At 35.9% G+C, this 16,736-nt stretch overlaps 1 protein-coding gene across 1 annotated transcript in view; it reads left to right on the top strand.

Annotated features, from left to right (window-relative positions):
* Positions 1–16,736, top strand: part of LOC130854990 (EGF-like and EMI domain-containing protein 1) — a 536,773-nt gene that overhangs the window by 256,386 nt on the left and 263,651 nt on the right. Inside the window, 1 exon segment of the mRNA XM_057737807.1 lies at positions 15,347–15,378. Coding sequence (XP_057593790.1) covers positions 15,347–15,378 — 32 coding nt within the window.

The raw sequence follows: 16,736 nt of genomic DNA on the forward strand, positions 1-16,736 counted from the left end.
ATTTGTAGAGAATTGGCAAGACAACAGAAAAGCTCTTTGACTTCCCAGGGATGACAAATTGTGAAAAGGAAACTATATGGGGGAAAGTAATTGTAGATGAGGGCCAGTTAGAAAGGTTTATTTGTATAGACTCTTTCTTGGTGCCATCTTGTCTACAGTGATCAGGTTTTTTTCCCTGGTACAGGAAGTAGGGAATGGGGAACATCTTCACTAAGGGAATTTACGTATTTATATCCTGCTTTCAGGCAGATGGAAGGGTGGGCAGAGACCTCATCTTGTGTCTGCTTTTTCTAAATTGCCATCTGCTCAAAATAATCCTTATGCCAGACCAGTATATTTTGGGGTGGTATACCCTGAACCCCTTCATGGCTAGGCAACAAACTTTACATTTGTCCACTTAGAGCATCAGTGATGCTTTCAATTTTAATAATCACTTTTGGATGCCTGGGTACCTTTTAGGAAAATGTTTAAACTTTTAGACAACCCCTACCCTGACGCTGCTTCTTTCGCACTGGGCATGTGTAGTTTTGTTGCTTGCGGTGAGGGTATGTCTATGTAGCAACAGTGTGGCTGGTCTGATTTGCTCATGAGGCAGGCACCTATGAGATATGACTGGTCCCATCAGGATATTTGAGTGGAATACTGATACTCATGGTTGGAATCTGTAACCCAGCAAAAGTGTCACTAACCATGATGTTCTGTGTTCTGTGGCCTTTTCACGGTTCTTGTTTGATTTCAAGATTGATGCTACAGATTTAGGTAGAATTGATGCTAAGAGTCAAGTAGTCTTAGCTCTGAAGAGAGAAAATATGATTGAGCTAAATATAACGGATGCTATTAGACTTATTGTGTGCCAGTAAACTTACAGGTCCTAGTAAATTATGACCAAGTGAGAAACGGGTCCTGCAGGGTTTGCCCTGTCTGTCTCCCCAGACTTGTCTTGCTCACTCTACAGTCTGCCAGCCACTCTGGCCTCTTTTCAATTAGTCCATTTTATCAAACTCCTTCTAAGACACTGGTCTCTCACGCTAGGAAGCTGTTTGCTGGATGGTTCCTTTTTATCCCTCGTTATCTGCACACAAATGTCTCCTCCTCAGTGGTCTGTGTCTTTTATTTATTGCTGTATCCCTGGTGCCTAGAATATTGTCTGTCATATGTCATAATCCATATTAGATGAGTGAAAGTTGAATGGATAAAGTGATATCATTTATTCTTTGTAAAAAGTTGATGAAGTATATGTTGTTATTCCCAGTTCACAGAGGGAAAAGTGAGGCTTAGGAAGGTTAAGTGACGTGTCTGAATTTACCATACTAGTGTGAGGCAGAAATGGAAGTCCTACATGGATATAAAGCCCATCTTTGGACACTAAGCTATACTGTCTGCTTCCATAGTGCAAATTTTGTCACTTATTTCTAGTAGCTTGGTCCATATGCTAATAGACTAATGTATTATTTTTTTCTCTAAAAAAGAAATATACCCAGAATAAGCATATTATGCATATAATTTAAAGTAAATTTCTCTCCTTACATCTTTTGTGAGAGCAGAACTATATCTGCATATTCATTTTTCTTAAAGCCTCCTGAAAGGGGTGGCTGAATTGTGCTCCTAACAGTAAAGCTGAAAATGTCATATCTTCCCAGGTAAGGAAATAACTTTCATAAAGAATTCAAAGAGATGGAAACATTTTTAGGCAATAACAACTTTCTGCAACTCTCAATGTGAAATTTCTTATGATGTTTGGCCTTTATGCTCAACTCCAATTGGAAATTTTATGGTGTAATATTTCATTTCATTGAATGAAAAGTTCAGGTTGAAGAATACAGAGTTACTAAGGAGTAACCAGATACTTTCCCAATAAATTAACCTAAGTTTATTTGGTTTTGGACAGACCTCCAAGTCCTCTTCATGACCATGATTGTATACACTGCTTCTTGCTCTCTAGGCCATTGACATAACAGGAGATGGATAACTCTATCAAAATGATTTTTATCACTCTCCTTGTAATGAGGGCTATTTTTGTGCCTCTACTTGATACAGGTACTTTGGAGTACTTCTGGCTGAATACCTCTTTTATTTTATGGGTGAGAGAAGGAAGAACAAAAAGATTTTTTTTCTATCAAATTTCCAACCTATACATGTTTTGCTTCAACGACTTGTACAATGGCAGGTAGAAAACCTGAACAGTTGCTAGGTAGCACGTTTCTGTAGATCGATCCACAAAGGACAAAATAGAGAGCATTCTGAGGGGTAGAGATTGGAAAATGAAGCCAAATCAGCAAAACAAAGCAAAACAAAAAGCCTGAAGCAAATTAATCATGACAAAACCTCTATACAATCTGGAGAACAAATTGCTGTAGCTTGAACTTTCAATAAACAAATTAATTTTGAATTTTAGAAGATTTAAATGCAAACTGATTGTAGATGTAAAGCAAAGTCTCTCAAATATAAGGAGAGATTCATTTTGAAAGAAATTAATAGTAATAATTGAATACTTTGTTAAATATTTTATACTTCAAAGAAAACATTTACTAAAAGCATTATTATTGTAAAGATCAGAAAAGTGAGAGATTTTTTTTCTTCCTTAGAAAGCAGCTTTGTTGTCCCTTATTTAAGTGAATATGATTCCACTAAAATGAAATGCTCATGTTTGGTAATATCATAATATTTTGGACCATTATTTAATAATTTTGGGTTATTATATAATAATATTTAATTTGACACAGAAATATTGACAGTTTTTAGTGCAAAACTGTTATGTTGATGAAGATAAATTCTATGTATTAAAAACAAACTAATTCTTACTTTTTACTACCATCTATTTCAATTTGTTAGAATGTTTTCTATTTAGTACTTTCAGCTTTATCAGTTATCACTTACCCCTGGTAACCATCTGAATTGATCACATGGTGAAGAGCATTAGATTTGTTTTTTGTTTGTTTTTACATCTCTTGGGGAAAAACGGACTGCTGAATTCTTAGTGACATGCTCCAGGACTCAAAAACTTGTCCTTGTGACATCTTGTCTCTTCTTCTCAAAGTTAGTAACAGGTTGTAGTAATTGGAGATTCTCTTTTGAGCGAGAGACATAGATTCAACTGTACATAGAACAAAACTGCTTCATGATAATGATATGCATGGCGAAATAGGTAACATTTGCAGGTAGAATTTGCTGAAATGCATGTTTAGGTAGTGGGGCTACTAGCACTTATAATAATATATGGAAACTCTAAGAAAACATCTTTGCTCTGTCTAAAGATGTAGGCAGGAGACTGAAGATTTGGGGAGCCTGGCTTGAGTTCTCATTGCTTCTTTTAGTTAAATGGCCGGAACAAAGGAAGAGAGAAGACAGGTTGGGAAATAAATGGTTGGCTTTGAATTTCTGAGTCTGGACTTAAGACACATGTGGTCTCTGAATAGCAATCAAAAGAATAGCAGACAGATTTCTTCTCTCACAATAACTCTGTAATAGTTTTCCTAACAATGGAATAGGGCTGCACCAGAAGGTAGAATTCCTTATTTCTGAGCAATGCTGAAACCAGTGAACAACTTTTCAGTGAGAGAACTGTAAAGAGGGTTCAAGTATAAGTGATAGGACGAGACAATTATTAAATGTTCTTATAATCTGATTTTATTATTTGGTTAATTTTTCTGTATTAAAACCATTTTTGGCAAGAGTGTAATAAAACACCAGATCAGTTAGCCTAGGTCACAGGATGTAGATATAAATGTCTATCTTTTGAGAAGAATAATCCAATACTCTAATGCAATACACAGAATTTAATCCAATACACAGAATTGAAAAGAAACCCGTGTTTTATATAACTCATCATCTCAAACAAAAATTTTTAGAGAGTACTGTTTCATGTGACACCACACTGGACAATTGTGACATTTCAAGTTAGCTCTATTAGGACAAGAGTGAAGAGCAAACTCTGAAACAGTGGAGTAGGGTGGGAAGAGGACTAGATCTCCCAGGTGAGAGGAATGGCAAATGAGGAAGGTGAATTTTCAGATGCTGGTAAAACTACATGCAGGAAGTGAAGTAAACTATGTTAGGCCAAAGTTGCAGCTCTCATGAGACCAATGGTCTTAAATGACAATTGTCATAACCCTTCAAACTCAACCCATATTTTATCCAGTCTTTTAAGTCAATGTACTATGCGTTTAACCATGTGGGACAATGCTTTTGATTTTATAATAAAAATTAATAGAAAATATGCATTATAACCAAGTTTTCTGAGATACAGTCTATAAAATTGGAGGATCTTTGTTTTCTGATGCAGGATTCAATTGTGACATTCCTTAATTAGAATTAATAAGAAGTACCTGAGTCAACGTATTCTAATTTAATTAAACACAATTAAATAAAACTCAAAGAAAGTAAAATATAAGCTGTCTACCATAATATATCTTTTAATTTTCAATTTCACATAATATCAAGGAAAACCAAGTTGTCATAAGGAATATACTATAGCTTGAAAACCTCTCCTCATGATGGCTGAAATCAAAGCCTTTCATAAGGTTTTGAGATGAAACATTTTCCATTGCCTTCAGAAAATAGTTCATACTGCCATGGACCCTTAGAACTGTCCCCCTTTCCTCTTCAGCTTTGGGTATGTTTCTATTCTTAATGAATTCTATAGGTCGTATGACATCTAAAGCACTTTCCAAACTGATGTTCTAGCATTCTATTCTATGTTTTTTTTCTTGAGGATCTGCATCAATTTTTTTCTGTAATAGAATTTACTTCTTTCTATGTTAATAGTTAGCTCAGTGGTTTAGAAAATAGTTGCGAGAAGGGTGAGATCCTATGTAAAATCTTTAATATTGGGACAGTTGTTTTTATTTTTTGTTTTTTCTAAGCATAGCCAGCCACCTTGCAAATGCACATTATCAATTAATTTTGCTGAACACAGCTGGGGACGTTAGGGGATGAGAACAGAATGTGATGAGAACAGCATATCTATCAGCATACCACTCCAAGGGAATCCATTGTAAACACATCCCCTAAGGGGCCCACGTGACTTCTGCAAACAGAGGAAGTTCTCTCATTCAATAAGGTTAGAACCAGTAGTTGGCTGTGTACTGGACATGTTGGTTAGAGTATGGAATCCCAAGTGAATGATGTATATAACCTATAGCATTTATTTTAATTTGACATGTAAATATACTTTTAGTAATGAAGAATTGAGACTTTTCTTTGAATATGGGTTCTCTTTTGTTTTGTGTTATATTTTTAGTATAAGCCACATCCATTTCATATACTCTCTATATCCAGTTTCATTTTCTTGAAAAAGAAATGAGAATGTAAAAATTCTTGCAAAGTTATCTGTGAAAAATCCTTATAGGTTTTTATGATTTTTTCATATGTAATTCAACAGTATTTTTTCAACCATTCACTTTTAGCAAGTCTTCTTAAAACTTTCAACTAGCTCTGTCTAATTTAACACTCAAATTTTATTGATTTTTACAATATGTAATCAAATTTATATAATTATAAATGTGTTCTAAAAAAAGAACATAAATTCTCCTTGTGAAGGTGTTCCTTCCCCATTTTCCATACCAAGAAGAGGGTAACAGTCTTATCACTGGAGACAAGATGGCACCAAGAAAGAGTCTACACAAACAACCTTCCTAACTAGCCCTTATCTACCAGTGGTTTCCCCATATACTTACCTTCCTACAATTGGCCACCCTTAAAGTCTAAACCCCCTTTTCTTTTTCTTCTTTTGTTATTTCCCTACAAAAGTTTTGCTCTTTGTTAAGATACTGTGTAAGTCTAAGTTCTAATCACCTCTTTGAGTTACTCATCACTGAATTCTCCCATGTATGTGTGCGATGTACACATTAATAAATTCTGTGGTTTTTTTTTTTTCTCTTGTTAATCTGTCTGTGGTCAGTTTATTTTACAGGCCCAACTGCTGAACCTAAGAGGGCAGAGGAGATTTGTTCCTCCCCTACATAGGCAAACAGTTCAAATGGTAGACGAAGAAGCTAATGGTGAAAGAGTAGTTGCTAGCTTGAGTGTACAGCATGCTATGGACATCAGTTGTGTTTCAAGGAGAAAATGGCTAGTGAGAGTTAGTCTGACAAGTCACATAAATGGAGCTCAGTTAAGAGAGCTTCTAGTGTTTTAGTTTCCTTGATTACAAACTCGTTCAAAAGAAGTGTCGGCATCTTATGCATCTTTCTATTTCCTGTTTAGCCAACACAGTGCCTGGCACATAATAAACGCACATAATAAACACACACATTTGTTTCTTCATTTGCATCTGCATATTTTGACAACACATAATCATCCCAATGGGAAACTGTTCCCTGCAAGAGTATGAGTGGTAGTTGTATTTTTCTTTGTTTTCTCTCATGCTTACTGAGCAATAAAGCAATATTAACATCCTGTTTGTGTTTCATTTTGATTGCCATTTTGTCAGCTTGAGCCTGAGAAAATTTATGCGCAGTTGTTTAAGAGGGTCAATTTATGCTGAAAGCTTTGGAATTATCTTAGAGCCATCTTGAAGCCACTGCAAATTGCAGTTGCAGTCCTAGAAATGCTAGAAAACAAGTGAATCGAATGACATTTGGTGTGCAGTGTCAAAACATGTTTGGATTACTCCCTTGAACACAAGCATTGAAAAAAAGCTGACCATTAGTGGATTATAGGATTTTACTAGATGTTAGCTTTCTATAAAAATATGTTCGTATTTTGTGAAAGTAGTACATGTTCATAGTTTTAAAAGTCAAAGACTGATAAAAGATCTATTTTTATTTTTTTTTAAAAGCTGTCTACTGACCCACCACTCTCATTCCTTAGTCTCTATTCGCTAGACTGCACCTAATTTCAACTCTTTCATAGCTATTTCTTCTCACATGTAATTCTATATTTCTAAATAATATGATAGTATTTCTGTTTTCTGATATTTGTATTCCAGTTGTTTGTTTCCCTACTATGGAAAATGAGGATTGAGATTTCTTACTTTTTGTCTATCTCCACCCCTTGCTATATATATTTTTTTCCTCTCCTTCATTCTCCCAAAACTTACCTCTTGTATTTTATTCAGTCAATATTCTGTATTTATATAACTATATAAATATTGTTCATAGATAAGCCATTTAGTGTACTATTATGATTACTTTTTTTTCTTTTCTGAGTTTTTTGTGGAGCCAGAAATTGGTTCATTTTTCTTATTAGTTTATTTTTCTCTGTAACTAACACTAATTCAATGCAAACTTTCTAAGAAAACTCATAGGCTCCCTCTAATAAGGTCAAATACAGAAAGGAAACTAACAGTCCTGTTTTGTTTTTTGTTTTTTTTTTCTTTAGAGACAGATCTTTTAGGGTCATCTAGCCAACTGCTCCACTGGGGTTATTTTCCCTTATGGTTGTAGCACAGTTGTTTAGGACTTCTCTGTCATTGCTCTGGGAATTTCCTCTGCCTCTCCCTTGTGTTGGGTCTCCTGTTTTCTGAATCTCCTTTGCTAATTATTTCTCATGGAGAATACTTTTCAGCAGCTTCTTGAGAAAGACTAATTGAAGGGTTAATTCCTAGACATTTTCACTCTCTCAAAATGTCTTCTTATACCCCCACATATAATAGATCATATGGCTAGTTTTAGGATTCTAGGTTAAAAAAAATTACCCCTCAGAATGTTAAAGGCAATGCCCATTCTATTCTTATCTACCTTCCAGTTTGATAAGCACGATAGCCTCTGCTGTATCTGATTGGTTATTTTTAAAAGCTTTTCCAATTTTTTCTTTTTACCTGTTGTTTTGAAATTTCACAATATCGTATCTCAGTGTAAGCCTTTTTCATTCATTTGTGCTCTGCATTTGACTGACTCTTTTTTAATCCAGAAATGTATGCCTGCAGTATGGGATAATTATATTTTATTTTTGGGGGGTCATTTCTGATCCTCTGTTTTCTCTTTCTGGAACCCTAATTAATCAGATCCTGATCTCCTGGATTGATTTTCTACTGTATGTAAGTTTTTGGTCTCCTGTTTTTCATCAATTTGTTTTATTTTTACCCTCCCTGAGAGAGGTAAAAGGTTCTTCAACCTTTATATAGGATTTTTTTACAATCATTTTAATTTCTAAGCATTCTTTCTTGTTTTCTAAGTGCTCCTGTTTACAGTTTCCTGATCAAATTATATAGGTGCAGTATCTGCCAAATCTTTTCTTCTTTTATGTCTAAAGATACACATACACAAATACATTCACACTCACACACACACACTTATTTAGTTTCTCCTTCTTGTATTGTCTGGTTTTTTCACAAGGTTTTTTGTTGTTTGGGATCCTGACCTCAGTATTAAACAGTACAGAAAAGGCCGATGGAAGTGTGTGTGTGTGTGTGTGTGTGTGTGTGTGTGTGTGTGTGAGGGACCATCTTTGGGTAAATGGACAAGGACCGGAATTTTTCTTTTCTTGAGGGCATCCAAATGTTAGTCAGAATCTCGAGGTCTTTTTGCTTGGGCCACTTGGTTTCCCCAGAAAAGAAAAATCTTTTCTTTCATTCAATATGGGCAAGTATATTTAACCATTATTTTCTGTATAGTACTTCATCCCCACCCTCACTCAGCAGGAGTCCCTGCATCTTTCCAGAAAGTACACTTCCTGCCTTCTCTGAGGATTTGGAAAGAGTAATTAATTAGCAGTCTGAGTGGACCATGGGATATGAGATTTGCATATGCTTTTATGGACTTAACAGTCCTCCTGCTTTCAGTTCTTCTCTGAACCCTGGACTTCCAAGGTCCCTGATAACTAATTCCTAAGTGCAGCAGGGATTGTGCTTCTGAGCTTGGTTTCATCCTACTGGTAAATCTCTTTCCCCTTCCCAGGCAGTGAAGTCTGTTTGGCTAACTGGATAACCTCACCTCCACCCACTTACTTTCTTCCAAAATTTGCTGCCGTCTCTTGTCAACTGATGTCCCATCTTCTGTTGTCTATGCACTTCTGTATTTATACTTGATTCCTTCATTTTCATTTTAGTGAGATTTAGGGAAGGAATGGGATAAAGACTATGAGAGTTCCTTCTCTCACTAGTAGGAGGAAACTGTTCAGTATTTGCTTTTAAAATGCTAAATGCATTATATAGTAACTGCTATTAATTCATTTATCAGTTCCGACCTTTGGTTAGAAGTATTTTAACTTTGGATATTAACTTTCCCAAATTATATACTCCTAAAACCACTAGAACTATTTATCATTTATTTTTATAACTTGAAAAATATGCAGTCTAAGAGCTACCATAAAATGAAAACAGTTAATTTGCACACTGTTGCTTTTGAATGTGGTTGCCTTAGATTATGTTCTTAAGTTTATCTTATCTTACTCTATAATAAGATGTTTTAATGCATATCTGATTCCCTATCATTCTCACAGCTATTTGCATTTAATGCTTTGTTTTCTTTATCTGATTTACGTTATGAAATATTCCCTTTGGCAGAGATTATTACTTATTTTCTGAGTCAATGAGATTTCATACATGTAAATATTATAATCTAGTTATATGGTCAAAACACTTCTGCATACATGCTTGAATCATTCTTTCTGCTAACATAATTTTCAATTGAAATATATTTCTTTTGAAGATAAATTGTATTAAGGGTCTCCTCTTTTTAAATAATGTATGAATTATGAATCTGTGCTTATAAGTTTATGATGCCTTCAAATAGGCCACATTGTCAGTGGAAAAATTACGGTGTGAGTTTGTTTTTATGTTGCTAATAAAATGAAAGTGTGTTAGGTTAGGTAAGAATACATTAAAAATGATAGTTAAATAGGATGCCACTGAATTGTGTTTGTGTTCAAATTGAAATAAAAAGCAATATTTACCCAGCATTCCCTGAAGCAACCATTCCAGATGAAGTTTTTACTGAACTTGGCAAACAAATAATGACAATCATATTCTTAGGTAGAATAAATTGCCGGAAAAAAGAACAGCTCCATCTCAAGGAACAGTTTTGCTATTCTTTTTAACCAGTCAGATTTGGGCTTTAGCTAAGTTTAATTGGTGATTTAATTGTTGCATGCTTTAAAAGGCTGTTTATTCTGTACTGCGTAGGATGAGTAAACTAAGGGTTTTCATTACTTTGCCTCAATTGAGCTAGTTCAAGACAGAAGTTACTTGAAGAATCCTGACCTCAGGACCAAACAGTGCAAAACCCAAGGGCAGTGTGATGAACTAAATAATGCTTCATAAAGCCACATCCTAATCCCCTGACCCTGTGAATATGTTATCTTATATGGCAGAAGGGCCTTTGAAGGTATGATTAAATTAGAAGTCTGGAGAGAGAAAAATTTTCTGTATTATCCAGGTGAGCTCACTGGTGTACTGATCACAAGTGTCCTTGCAAGAGGGAAGCAGAGGGAGATGAGACTATGGAAGAGAAGAAGGTGACAAGATAATGAAAGCAAAGAGAGATGTGAAGGTGCGGTGCTGCTGGCTTTGAAGATGGAGGAAGGGGCCATGAGCTAAGGAAAGCAAGGAGTGCTGCTCTAGAAGCTGGAAAGGCCCAGGAAAAGGATTTTCTCCTCGAGTTCCAAAACCTTAACTTTAGCTTAGTGAAACTGATTTCAGAGTTTTGGTCTCTAGAACTGCAGAAGAATACATTTGTATTGTTTAAATGTAATTTGTTATAGCAGCAGTAGGAAACTAATACAGCTAGTTACTCCCCAAGTTACTACAAAAAAATATAAAACCAAAAATAGAAAAAGAAAGGCCACAATGCCTCATTTTCCTTCAGCCAGAACCTAGATTTCTATTGAAGGAAGAGTCAGATGGAATATTTGCAAAATGTTCCAGCTACCACTGTTTTTGTAGAAAGGTTTCTGAAGGTTTTCCATTAGGTGGAATATTTAGTGAAATGGTTTGTAAAAGTTATCAGAGGTAGCCGAGCTTGGAAATATCCTTAGGTTCAGCAACGAACAATTTTGTTCTAATCCCTCCTGGAATTTTTCTTTTTATACCTGTTCTCTAGGGAGAAATGAAGTGAATTATGTAATTTAGTAATTATAGAGGAGCTTCGGGCTACTTTGTTTCCTGACTTTTTTAGAGGTGGCTATAGCAGGTTTTTTTTTTTCCCTACAAGTAATCATGGGAGAAATTGAGAAGCAAATTATGATTTTTATGAAATATAACAGAGAGAGATTGAACTGCAAAACACTTTATGAAGATGCAACTTCAAACATGTTACTTATAAATTGCATACATTGTACATATATGAAAGCAAGCACAGTAATTGTCAATTCTTTTGAATATTAAATAAATTTCCATATTAGTTATCTCTTGTTACATAGCACATCACCCCAAAACTTACTAGCTTAAAACTGTAACCATTTATTCGCTCATGATTCTACGGTTTGGGCACAACGCAACTGGTGGGTTCTTTTGCTGGTCCTGCCAAGGATCCTGCCTGGGCTCACCCTTGCAGCTGGAGAAAACTGACAACTCAGCTGAGGTCAAGGAGTCCAAATGGATTGTATTCACAGGCTTGGCAGTTGATGCTGGCTATTGGCTGTGGCACCTGGTTCCCCTCTATGTTGCCTCTTAATATCTGATAGGCTAGACTAGGTTTCTTCAATGGAAACATTCCAAGAGGGCAAAAACAGAAGCTACAGTTCTCTTAAGGCTTAGCCTGAGAAGTCACACATGGTACTTCCATCATATTCTCTTAATAAAAGCATATCACAAAGGGTGGAAAAATAGTGTCCACTCTTCAATGGAAAGAGTGTAAAGTCACTCTACAAAGGACGTGGATATAGGCTAGTACAGTTAATTAGGAAATATTGCTGTAATCATTTACCATACATCTCTAAAGCACGCAATCTCTAATTTTGTCTTTACCCAGACAAGGTGGGTCTTGGTTTTTTGTTTTTTGTTTTTTTTAATTAATCAGTGAGGGCTAATGGTGAGAAATAGTAGGCATGCGGTGGGAACGGGGGAGGATTATGGAAGTTTAATTGGGAAAAGCAAATTACTTGAACACTTGAGGGCATATACAATGGGCATTTGTTTCTTCTTGCTATTGGTTTTTTTTTTTTTTTCCGTCACTTTCTTTCAAATGTGTTCTTTGGATATAGAAATGCTCTTCTATTTGTATACAGAAAATGTTGTGAGATTGTTCAAATTACTTGATAGAAATGTACTGAAAATCAGAGTCCTCTGATCTCTGGTTCTGTGTGTTTGTGAAGGGAAAGTGGTTAAGTCTATAGTTTAGAGAAGTAGGCTGTGAAAATGGATGATAGGACTACTAGGAAATTGCTTTAGGGCAGTGGTTCTCAACCTGGCTGCACCTTAGATCATCTGGGGAGTTTATAAAAATGTTGATGCTCAACTCCGATCCCAGCCCAATTACATCAGAATTTTGAGGTAACCATATTTTGTAAAAGTTTCCCAGGAGAGTCTAATGTGCAGCCAGGATTTGGGGCCATTCACTGCTTTAAGGGTTAGAGATTTGGAGGAATGGTTTGAAATAATGAGGTTTGGGGATATAGGATAGAAAGGTTGGGCTTGGGCAGGAGCCTCCAGCCAGAGCTGATAAATTGACAGTGCCTCAAGGTGGAAAAATTATTAACCTTCCTGTTTGATTGTATAGGAGAGAAAGTGTCCTAATTTTCTGATGGGGCTCCTAATTTTTAAAAAAATTATAGAGGGCAAAGTAGCATCAGTGACAGTACATTAACTGAGCTAAAGTAAGTAACTGAAACTCATCGTGGAATGGCTAGAGATAAAATAATGGTCAAAGAATTTTCATATAGCAAATGCATTTTTATGTTCTCTGTTTAAAAGAACAAAATTCATAACTGAAGATGTGTAATTTGTACTCTGTTTCCCCAAAGAGATTATTCTTCACTCACTTATAGCTAGAGGTGAAAGTATATCGTTTGAAAGTCGGCGAGGCTGTTCGAAGGAGTGAGGGACTATGCTACCTTCTTTTAATAATTCTTAAATATATTACCCCCGGGAAATAGATAAAAACATATCTGCAAATAGTATGCAAATCATTTGTCCAGTTGGACTGTTAGCCATTTGGGGAATGTACAAGGCTCTAGAGTCATCTGGGATGGATAGAAATGTGCTTGTATACTGATGATGCTGCAATTTTGCTTGTTACTAGCCAAAGCCCCTTTCTCACTAATGTTTTCCTTAGCAAATGGAGTAAGTGTTTGTTTCCGAGCTCCTCACAAAGGACTAAAACCATCAGACTATTCATGTGTCGACCTTCAAAAGTGGCTGATTAAAAACAGAGTCTTGATGGCTCAACCCTGTCATCCCAAATCAAGACTTGATTGTGAATGGGGATTGTAATCTAATACTGTACCCGGACGGCAAGATTAATGTCCCAGACTGGGTGAAACCATCAAGCAGGTAATATTTCTTTTTTTTTTCCCTTAAAAAGTAATTACTGGTGGAGTAAAGAATACATTCAGGCATTCAGAGATTTAAGATGACGTGAAATCTTTGGAGTTAGAGTTATGAAAGGTGATTTATACCAGAGGATCCACAAAAATGATTCCATGAAGCCATATCTGTACATCGAGACTGCTTGCTTCAACCTAAGTCTTTAGGATAGAAAAATCAGCATTGAGATTGGAAAAATCATCAGTTTTCTATCTAAGGCAAACACTCTATGTTAAGGCTGAGGATTAAAAGTAAAATAAAATAAAATTACCTCTTTGATCCTGAAGCTAAATCTAAAGTAGTCTACAGCAAAAGGCCTTTTGTGTTTAAGGATTCCCAGTTCTTTGAGGTGGGGTGTGTGCTGTGTTTAATAAAGATTATGTGACTGATTACTCTTCTCATACTGACAGCCCCCTGTGCTGTCTTTTATGTGTGTCTAGAGGGGTTATATTAAAGCTCTGTTTTTCTGTGTAGTGGCCACCTGTTCTTAAAAAAAGGTTGTATGAGACTTTCTTGGATATAATGTTGGGCTCGAAAAGCGTAGTGCAGACCGATGAGACTGGTCTGCTTGTAAACTGTGCAGTAGAGTGAAGAGCAATGAGGTGGGGAGGACGGAGCCCCAGGCAAGGGAAGATACCTGCTCAGTTGTTATATTTATCAAGAATTATACTGAAACCCAACTCTGATTATGGTTCGTGTGATATCCTGAAGTAAAGATGATGAGTAGACAAGAACAAGGAAGGACCTTCTCTTTCTGTGATGTGTATGCATAAATGAGCTTTACAAATTTGTTTTATTTCCCTAATTGATTTCATGGAGGAATCTTATTGAATAAATATGGGAAAAGCAATTTTTACCACAAGCCCTCGTGTAAAGTACATGATTACTAGAGGTTCTCAAAGTAATTATATAACATGAAAATCAATATAAAACTATATTACAGTATTTATTTTACTTATGAACCCGTGTGTGTATGGTTGAGAAGGATTGCAATCATGCTATAAACTGAGCTTTCAAAATAACAAAAAAGCAAATACCTTCTATGACAATATCAAATACAGTTAAAAACTGAGATTTGATAAAATAATATAAAAAACGTTGTATGTTTAAGTGTGAAAATATTTCTAGTATGAAAATATGACTTCCTGTGGCCTAGTAAAATTTGGTATGTTCTTTCTCTTGATTTTTTTTCCCCTTTACTTTCTCCTTAAATTGGAAGTACCTGTTTTTCTGTCCTCCAGTCATTACTCTGTCTCTACATGCTGTCCTTGTGTTGTTTTAACTACTCTTTCAGTTTTCACATCCAAGGTTCTCAAATATATTATTTCAAATTTATCATATTTAAAATAAAGCTCACTTATTTACTTTCTTTAAATCTCTTTATGTTTTCTTGTTACTCTCAATAAATGGCATCACAATCCACATGCCCAGGTAGCCTGGAAACCCAGGTGCCATCATATTCTCTCTCCACCCCAGTACTCAGTCTTCAAGCTCTATTGATGTTCAATGTTCTTTTCCCCTTCTCTACCACACGTCTAAGTTTAGGGCCTCCTCATTTTTCAACTGAACATTGCAACAACTTTCTAAGTAGTCTCTAGTATCCCACCACATACTGGTAAAACATCCAGATTCTCTGGCATTGCATTAGGGACCTTTCACGGTGTGGTCCTTGCAAGCCTAATCTTTCATCAATTTTCTGCAATTCACCCCAAACCTTTCTCTCTTAATTGTTCTCTGGTGATAATAAACTTCTAGGAGATCCCGAGTCTTTCATATCTCTTGCCTTTGCACATCCTTCTCCCTCCTCTTGGAAGGCCCTTTCTATTTTAATTATCTACTTGGTAAGTCCCTTTTTTATCTTTTGTAGCATCACTTTTCCACCCCACATCATGTATTAGTGATGGTCTCATGGAATTATTATGCAACCCGTGCCCTTTGAGCAAGTGCTTCTTTGACATAAAACTTTGTACAAAGAAGTTAATGTTGGTAAAATGCCACTTGTGAATTAAAGCATAGTACTTTGAGAAGTAAAGTCCAATGATGTTATAAAAAACTAGAACTGTTAACAATGGTGCGTGCTCTCTCTCTCTCTCGAAGATGGTATATTTGAGAGGTATAGCATCTATACCAGGATCTGAGCTCACGTATGCATGTCGGAGGGTGCTGGGTGGTGATCATAGTGGCTATGGTGGAGGTGGGGAGAGTCAGACAGGATGAGTCTTTCTGTCTCAGGAAGCCAGAAAGGTAAAAGTCAAAGAGGCTAGTATAAGACAGAGTCTTCAGAGAGCACTGACGATCAAAGATAAGATAGAAAATGCAAACACCAAGTTTAAATGTTGGTGCCAGGGCTGACACAATGAGATGAAGCTGAACAGGGAGTCAGGTCAAAAATGAAACTGAATAAGAGCAGGGAGGAAATAGAGCAAGGTGGTTTGTGGGCCACTGTCAGGATCAGGCATGAAATGTTCTTAGCCTGTCATTCTTTTTGGAGGGTGCACGGAAGTGTGGTACTTGGGTACCTTGGACAGACACAGGCCACTGATTTCAGCAACATCCCCTGCCCCATTGCTAAACCCATATTATAATGAAGGCCAATAACTCCTGCTTTGTGGTCTCTAAATGATTGGGCTTGAAATTGGACTATAGATTTATTTCTCAGGTATTTCTCAGCTCTACTGTGAATAATAAAATAAATCTATGATTAATTTTTATTTGATTATCTTATGTGGACCATAATTGCATTTTGCTAATTTAGAGGTGTCAAGTCAGTGTGGTTTTCTGTTACTTAGTTTCTGTTTTCCTTTCTGTATTGAAAGATTGTGATACACATTTGTAATATCCTAAATTAACAGAAGTTCTTGAAATTATATAGTATGCTTTTTTTTGACAGCTATACATTTTCTACCTCAGATTTGTTAGGTGAAGCTTTAGGTATTTTGAAGAAATTCAGTGGATTTATGTATTGGCAACATATCTTAGATTGTGTTTTTATATCTTTTTCTTTTGGTACCTCAGACAAATATACTCAACATTAGAAGAACTGTATGAAAGTGCACACGTTGTAAACACAACTTGATGACTGAGAAAGTTAAACATTTAAGTCTAGAATGATTGGTGTAAGGTACAATGGATGAGACTAGGCAGTTGAATTCCCCAAATGATAGAAAATAGGCAGTAAAGAAATAGATACGAAATAAATTTCAAGAGTTGTTGGATGTTTACCTGTCACTACAAATTATCTTGGAGACAGTACAGATAATCTGAATGCAAAATCGCACCAGACATATCTTCCTCTGAGCCATTTTTACAGCCATTCTTTTATAAAATGTTATTC

This window comes from Hippopotamus amphibius, chromosome 6 (assembly GCF_030028045.1).
Source record: "Hippopotamus amphibius kiboko isolate mHipAmp2 chromosome 6, mHipAmp2.hap2, whole genome shotgun sequence".
NCBI lineage: Eukaryota > Metazoa > Chordata > Mammalia > Artiodactyla > Hippopotamidae > Hippopotamus > Hippopotamus amphibius.